General features: G+C 33.7%; 1 protein-coding gene across 1 annotated transcript in view; it reads left to right on the forward strand.

The window, feature by feature from the left end:
* Window positions 1–2,364: 2,364 nt before the first annotated feature.
* LOC106111166 (U1 small nuclear ribonucleoprotein 70 kDa-like) overlaps window positions 2,365–8,599 on the forward strand; it is a 10,663-nt gene continuing 4,428 nt past the window's right edge. Inside the window, exons 1-4 of the mRNA XM_013293560.1 lie at window positions 2,365–2,714; window positions 4,238–4,420; window positions 5,220–5,282; window positions 6,145–6,356. Coding sequence (XP_013149014.1) covers window positions 2,571–2,714; window positions 4,238–4,420; window positions 5,220–5,282; window positions 6,145–6,356 — 602 coding nt within the window. The 5' untranslated portion in view covers window positions 2,365–2,570. The remainder of the gene's footprint in view (window positions 2,715–4,237; window positions 4,421–5,219; window positions 5,283–6,144; window positions 6,357–8,599) is intronic.

Raw genomic sequence — 8,599 nt, forward strand, 5'->3', positions numbered from 1 at the left:
TACTCCGACTGCACAAGCCGACAGCTTGCAAAAACTCTCCAATTGCCTGTACTTACACAAAAACTAATTTAAAAAAAATCACAGGGTGGTTTTCACCCTTAATCGACAATTAACTTAATTAAGAAATTGATCACTGTGAAACATCCAACTTATATCAATAACGATCGATTTTCGTTTATAAAACATAAGTCATGTTCGTGAAATGCGGTTACAATTGATCAGCAGTAGTCGACATTTTGGCTAAAATAAACTGCTTAATAAAGGCATCAATGACTATTAGGTCATAAAGATATTCAGCTGATTCAGAAAAATAAATCTTATAAACGCTCGGCCCTACCTGACACTTACTAATAAAACGAAAAACTGACTAATTTCCATTAGGTTAGGTTAACATTAATTAAATTAATAAAAAACTCACAACCTACATCACTAAAGCTTTATGTAAAATAGAAAACCTCAGTCCATGTTCTTAGGCTCAAAATGTCATCGATATACACCAAGAGTTTACCAAAATATGAATTCACATAACATGTGAAATATTAATTTTACATGTGCTCGGCTTTTAAATAAATCGAGAAACACCACTAAATCTTGTTAACTAACCTTCAAAATTTATGCAGCTTTGCATAACAATTCGAAATATAAAAATATTGGTTGGATCTTACCGAAGTATTAATTAAACGATTCCGTTTTACAATACATGGCAAGGAAAACACGTTCGCCTCACTACTTGCATGTTCCAACATGTTTTTCCCAGTGACGTGTCTCAAATGACTTTTTCAAGTATCTTCAAAGTACTTCTATACAACTACAATTTCAAACTAGACACGTTTTGACTTGTCGAAATTACGACTTTCGCAATCACAGTAACGATCGATATCTTTCACTTTGCACTTTTTTTTAACTTAAATTTTACATTCAGAGTGGGGGTTAAGGCTAGAATCACGGGAATCCTATCCCACTTCTGATTTTAGATATTTCGATACAAATGATTTAAAAAAAATATAGACGATCGGCCAAATCAACAATACTTGCTAATTACTTTAAAACTAACACAAAGTCAACTACATATGTAAAGATATCGAACGTTCCGTGGTGACGACTAGAAATGTACTCAGCTATTGAGCTTCTGAGCGAATAACGGACTGTCGGGCCGAGCCCTGTGAGACTCCTTACAAGTGTTTTACAAAACTACCCCCCACTTTTCCTACTATTTCCTAAAAATAAATATATAAATAAAACATTAAATTCCTTTAACCTATTCAATTATCTTCCATTATAACCTATAAATTTTAACCTTAACCTGTCCAAACTTAACCAATGAATATTAAAACTACATCAAAGCATTAAAATAGAATAAACAAAAATGTTGAAGTTCGCATTAATAATTTATGACAGCACTTGTGGGGAGGTTTTGTACACCTGTATATCCATCACTGTCGTTCTCTTTGATATAAACAGAGACAGCAATAGTGTTCGTAAACAAGCATCCATGTTAGAGTTTTGCCGAATATGGCGCACAAACGGCAAATCTCACGGGACTCTAGACACGTCAAATGTCAAAATGGTGGGCGTTATGTTTTGTTGTCATGGGTATAATAAATATTAGACTGGCGAGTACTTAGAAATGAGGGCAAAAGCAAAATCTTCATTTCTATTTTAGCACCTCTTTTGATGTGAATGTCGGCTAGGTCTACTATCATTAGTTTAAAAACTTCTCCGCGACCAACCGTAGACATCAGCGCCAAAATGAATAAAATCGAAAAGATAAAATACCACAGTTTATATCCTATCTATTTATAGAGGTCAGTGACATATTGTAGAAAATACACAAAGAGCACCAATTTAACAATTACTCTTAAAATAACCAAAACGAATATTGTAATACTAGTTTCACCCGCGACTCCGTCTGCGTGTAATTAAAAAAAACTTAAGTTACCTTTTATGTTCTTCTAGACTATCGAGATCCGTTCCGCCGTTTAGAGTACAAATTCTAACAAACATCCATTATCTAAACTTTAGCATTAATAAAATAAGATGAGATAAGGTTAGTAAGAACTTTCATGGGATAGCTTTTGGTTCTATTGAAAATAGGAAAAACGGCCACAAATTTGAGTGATTAGACGATAGATGTCACTTTTACAAATTATTAAAATGTTATGGCTAAGTGTTAATTTATATAGCGAAAGCAAAATAGTAAACCGTACCCCAAAAGAACATAATTTCATCTTTTTTTGGAAAAATGTAGATTTTCTCATTTTTTTTAAACATTGGTTATATAATTTGCATCGTAATATCGATTTTTCAACAAATCAATGTTCCAAAAACTCAGAGTTGCCTGTTAAAACAATATATTAATTTTATTTCTTGTTATAAAATGGCGGCCAACAACGCTTCAAATAAGTGATTTGTTACGTATACAATACAAAAATATTGCATATTTTACAAACGTTCAGCGATAATTAGTGAAGAGTGCTTAATTATTAGTAATAGAAATAAAATAGTGATTATGAAATATCGTTTTTCATATAGTTTTAGTAGTTATAAAACGGCGTGGTAAATTTTGCATAATGACGCAGTTTCTACCACCAAATCTACTTGCATTATTCGCCGCAAGGGACCCTATACCTTATCTCCCACCGGCGGCGAAGCTCCCTCATGAGAAAAAGCAAAAAGGTTACGATGGAGTCGGAGGATTCCTTGAAAAGTTTGAGGTTAGTTATTCCGAGTTTCTTTTGCTTAAACATGTATAAAATATTGTTGTCCCCAACTTTATCTTGGAAAGAAAGGGGATAGCAATGTTTTTGTACTGATGAAAAACATTTTTAAAAGTTTTAGTCTGACTAGTAATGACTAGAAAAATATCCATTATCAGTCGGTGATAATTTAAAAAGAAAGATTGTCTGAAAACGCTTTAGCTGAGTTATTTTAATGCAAAAACTTTCCTCTTTATAATATTGATATAGTTACCCCAACATGGGGTAGCGGTAAAACCATATGTTAAGGTTTTTAATTTGCTGCTAAAAAGTCAACAGTTCAATTAGTACTTACTAGTATTCTTATACATATCCCAAAATTCAACAATAAGCCAATACCCATATGGTCATCCATGAATACCACCTTATTGAGGTTTCATATAATCATCTTGGTGTTACCGCTGCTTCTTTGTCCCGTCTCTTATAAAAATAAAATCTTGGTATAGTTCTATTTAAATATCTTGTCAGCAGTCATTGGTGTGATGAACCTTAAATTGTATCCCACTATTCCCTACCCCTAAAATTGTTTTCTATCTTACTGATGTTATATATGCGAAAGTTTAGATGGATGGATGTTTGTTAGCGTTTTTAGCCTAAACGGTTGAACGGATCTCCATAAAATTTGGCATAGATTTAGAGCATAGTCGGGTAGAACACATAGGCTACTTTTTATCCCGGGAATAGTTACGGTTCCCATGGGATTCATTAATTTAGTTTTTTAATATTTACTCGATCATTCTGCAACGGTTCAACATATCTTATTGAAATTTGGCACAGATATAAAACAAAGTCTGGAGTACACATGGGATAAGCTTCATCCCCGAGATATGTCCGGTTCCCGAGGGATACATAGTATTTGTAATTCATATAGTTTGTATGTTTTCTAATTTTACGTGGACGAAGATGCGCGCAACAGCTCGTACAACATAATTATGGAATACTAGCTTTCTAGCTACTGAAAGTAGCAACATATGCTTCTAGACTATTCTCTATGTTTATGTCAAATTTAAAGACCCATTAACCCTTTTGACCTAAAGACTAACAAACATCCATCGGTCCTCGGCCCTCTCGGGTGCCCTTGAATTGGAATGCGTAACGCATATTGAGTGACAGCCCAAGCCAAGGTCCCCTCTTGGGGGTTCTTGTGCCTAGTCACTCCATGGAGCGTCCATCGAAGCAATCTAAGAGCTTGGTGGCCTCCCAATCCGGGAATAATAACAAAGTAACGGCTCATTGCAAGGCTCCTGAGGGAGCCCTCGAGCTTAGTTACTCATAAACGAGGTTTAGGCTAAGCGCCATCTGCGCTCGGCCACCTCAAGCCCGGTGAATCTGTAAATGTCTCTTCAAGACAAACAGTGGCCATTTCACAAAAAAAAAATCCATACCTCCATATTTGTAATATTGGTAAGATTAAGAGTCAGAATGTTGAGTCATATGTAAACTAACATAGCAGTATAGAAATATTTTCACTTACTCCACAGCTTCCATCGGAGACTCCTCCGCCAACCCGCGTGGAGACGCGCGAGGAGCGCATGGAGCGACGCCGACGTGAGCGAGCGGAACAGACAGCTTATCGACTGGAGCAGGAGATTGCGATGTGGGACCCCGCAGCCAACCCCGCATCCACCACAGACCCTTTCAAGACATTGTTTGTGGCAAGAATTGTGAGTTACCTAATGAGTAGAGTAGAGCAGATTTTAACATCTTCACACTGTAAACTGGCTTGTTGTTTGCTATACTACAAACACAGAAGAAAGGTAGCATGTAGAAGCAATTCCGTTCATATATCACAACTAGCTGTTCCTATGTGACTTCATCCGTATAAAATTGTAAATATTTTATTTTATTATTTACATTTGTCAAATTATCAGTTGCAAATGTCAAAATGACGACATGATATCAAACCATGGCAACCTTGATTCCTTGATGTTGGCAGCAACTTTGGTCTCTTTCCCACATTAGGGCTTTTATCCAAAATATTTACCTCTAAGCATAATGGCTTGAAAATATATAGCTTAAAGCGTAACGGAAGTGTAGGGCTTTTTATTAAAGGAAGCATTATCCTAAATATGCTGACAGGCAACAAAGAAGTGTGTGTTGTGAATACAAAATGACATAATTCTGTTCATAGAGGCAATAAGGCCTAATTTTAGTTCTCTGTAGTCTACTAAAATTAGTTGTGTGATGTTCATTAGGAGGCTCTTCTAGTGTCCTGGTGTGTTTTTGATGATCTCTGGACTTCCCCGTCATACTCGGGTGCTACCGAGGATGTTTTAGTGGAAGAATTCCCATATGACTTATTACCTCAAAAGGCAGGACTGTTGAAGATTCCCCCTTACTTCTTACTAGAATAAGAAAAAAACGGGAAAGCTTATTTAGTTTTTAGTAGTTTTTGAATAACTATTCAATAAGTAAAAGTTAAAGTATGAAATGATGTTTGAAATAAGTGTTTGTTTTTTCTAGAATTATGATACATCCGAGTCTAAGTTGAGAAGAGAATTTGAAGGATATGGACCAATTAAACGGGTAAGAATTAAATGTTGTTTATATAGAAAATAATTATTTTAAACCACATTGTAACATTAACAAAGCTATTCTTAGCTGTTCTATACAAATCTTACTTCTTACTAATATATAAACTAGCTTTCGCCCGCGACTCCGTCCGCGTGGAATTGAAAGAAACTAATAAAAATGTCTGTGTTTTTCCAGAGTATGCTCTACATCTATACCAAATTTCATCAAAATCCAATTAAGCAATTTATGCTACACACTCTAACAAACATCCATCCACCTAAACTTTCACATTTATAATATTAGTAAAATGTAAAAGTTCAGACGGATGGATGGATATTTGTTAGAGTTTGTAGCATAAATAGCAGACCAGATTTCAATGAAGTTTTGATGTAGAGGAAAGTGTAAAAACAAAAAAAACTAAGTAGCTTTGTTCTTCTAGATTGTGTTCTACATCTACCAAATATCATCAATATCTCTTTAACTGTTTTGGGGATGCATAGTAACAGACATCCATCCAGCTGTTCCCGTGCGGCTTCACCCATATGAAATTATAAAAATCATTTGCACAAATGACAATGAAGACTTACCATTGGTCAACAATTACTGTTACCTGCAATTTTGTTTGTTTTACTGCTATTGTATTAGTATTTCTAGCATTGATAATACTAGCCGTTACCGCGACTTCGTTCACGTGAAATTAAAAAATAGTCAAATACAGCCTGTTATTCAGCGATAACTAGCTGTTGAATAGTGAACAGAATATTGAAAGTGGTCCAATAGTTTTTTAAGTTATTTCAATATATGCAAAAATACAAATCTTTTCTCTTTAAAATATCAGTATAGATAGATAAAAATATTGAATATTCGATTCCAGATTAGTATGGTATACAGCAAAGAGAACGGCAAACCGCGCGGATACGCCTTCATCGAGTACGAGCACGAGCGCGACATGCACTGTGAGTACACACACCACCACACCACCACACTCACCACACCACACCACACGGAGAGACGACATCGCTGCATCTGCACTGGAAAAATTGCATTTTACACTTCAGATTACATTACATCCCCTCCATCTGATGTGTAAAACTTGTTTACATTACATATTGATTGCATCTAGAATGTAAAAGTCTTGAATTTTACACTATTAAATTTCTATACAGTTCTATTCACGTAATTTATCTCCTAGATTGTTAGTGATCACGTCTCTCCCAAATTATTTGCATAATTTCAATTCTTTTTTTACAGTATTGAAGGTAAAATACGTTAAAAAAGGATTGAATTTGTGTAAGAAACAAGATAAAGACAATTGGCCATAACTTTGTAGCCATTTCACAATTCTATAAATATATGGAATTGATTTGTATTAACTGTTATTTAAATTTAAAAATATTACGAAATCATTATTTTGCCCTTTTCATTATTTAGTCTCATTACATTTCATTTTTCAATCTTCCTCTACCTTCGGAGACATCCAAATTTAATCTAGTAAAGAATGTAGACTCTTTGATTCTTCTTCCCGAATTGTAAATATGCAATAATGTTTATACTAGCTTTTGTCCGCGACTTCGCTTGCAATTTAAAAAACTTTATAACCTAAGCCTTCTTTTCATATCTGTACAGAATTTTATCCAGATTTATTACGCGTTCTGAATCTAGTAATAAACATCCATCCAAACTTTATGATTCATTTTAGCAAGTTTTTTCCTTATATTATAATGTATTTTACAGTTATTCAATAGAATTGGCTAATTGTTATGGTGCAATTTTTTCATCTAGAAAATTCTAATAACCTTTTTGGAGGGAATATATTAACATTTTGTATAATATTAATTCATTGTGATCAATGCCAAGAATTTATACATGGAAAATATTTATTTTTTACAAAATAACTTTTATATTCATGTTCATAGCCTGACCAGAAATATACAGTCATGATGGCAGCAAAATTTCCAATCATATTAGAACTTTTTACGTCTACGTCAATAGGTACAATTAATAAATTTAATGACTTCTAATTGTCTGTTATATTTTTTTCTCCGCGATTATAAATATTTTACACGTCAAATTAAATTACAACGGACTTAAAATCAAAGTAATAACGAAAAATACTTTTACAAACCGACAATAATAAACAATGTGGTTACCATGGCAACGACTTTATCCTTTTAACAATTGTTACTATTACCAGATATTGTTTTCCGTAGGTTTTCCTCGACACGGCCACATTTCTGGTCACGCTATAATTTATATCTAAAAATACTTTAGATTCAAGCATTTAAATCACATTGTGTTAATATTTTGATGACATATATTTGATATATATATTAATGGCAAAGTGGAATGAGGTTCTCCACCTCCTACCTCCAGTAAGGTCCGCCCTGTCCGAGGGAGATTCCGCTCGCGCGAGTTCTCTATGAATTAACGAGTGGTTTTTCTATTTTCACACCACAGACCGCAGGCCGTAAGACCCTCGCTCACGAGCTAACCGGCAACTCGCTTTAATAGGTTTGTATGTGGTAAGACTGCCAACATACAACGTTTAAAAATTACGGATTTATTTAAAAAAAAAGTTTAACGTAGTTTCGAACAACTTGTTTAGTTTAAAACGGTTTTTTTTTATTTGTTTGCGCTGAGGATAAAGTAAGTAAGCGCACCAGGTAAATGGGTAAACGACGAGTAACGCTGGGAATAAAATAAATAAAAAAATCAATGTAAGTAATCGTGTAAATTAAGGTAAAAAAGTGCCGGTAACTTTGGATTTGTTTTTGGGTAATAAAGTAAGTAACCAAAACGGTAGGTATAAATATTTCAATATATATTTGAGAAATAAATTAAAATGGTGTCTCTCGGCTCGGTCGGTAGGTATGCATGTAGGTATTCTGAGAAAATTATATATTCCAGTGAGAAATCACTGGAATATGTAATACGTCTTTGCAGGTGTCATTGTTGACAATCATCAATGAAATTGCATATTTTTATATGTTGTAAAATTTAGATTTAAAAATGTCTAATCAACTGTTTGCATTGGTAAATGTGAATGTATTTGATTACACATTTTTTATTTACATGGATTATTGTTTACATTACATATTATAATTTGGAATGTAATTTACAAGTAATGTTTACGAATCCATGTAAATAGTAAATGTATCGTGCGGCGTGGACGGCATATAATTGGTTAATCTTTCAAACTTAGATCGAAATTAATTATTACACTAAACACAATTAAAACATACTTATTTCAAATATTATCTTTTATTAAAGTTGAAATTGACATTTTAATATGACTTGTAAAATATGTTGAATATTAATTTTAATTTACA

Source organism: Papilio polytes, unplaced genomic scaffold (assembly GCF_000836215.1).
Source record: "Papilio polytes unplaced genomic scaffold, Ppol_1.0 DF824493.1, whole genome shotgun sequence".
In the NCBI taxonomy this organism is placed as follows: Eukaryota; Metazoa; Arthropoda; class Insecta; order Lepidoptera; family Papilionidae; genus Papilio; species Papilio polytes.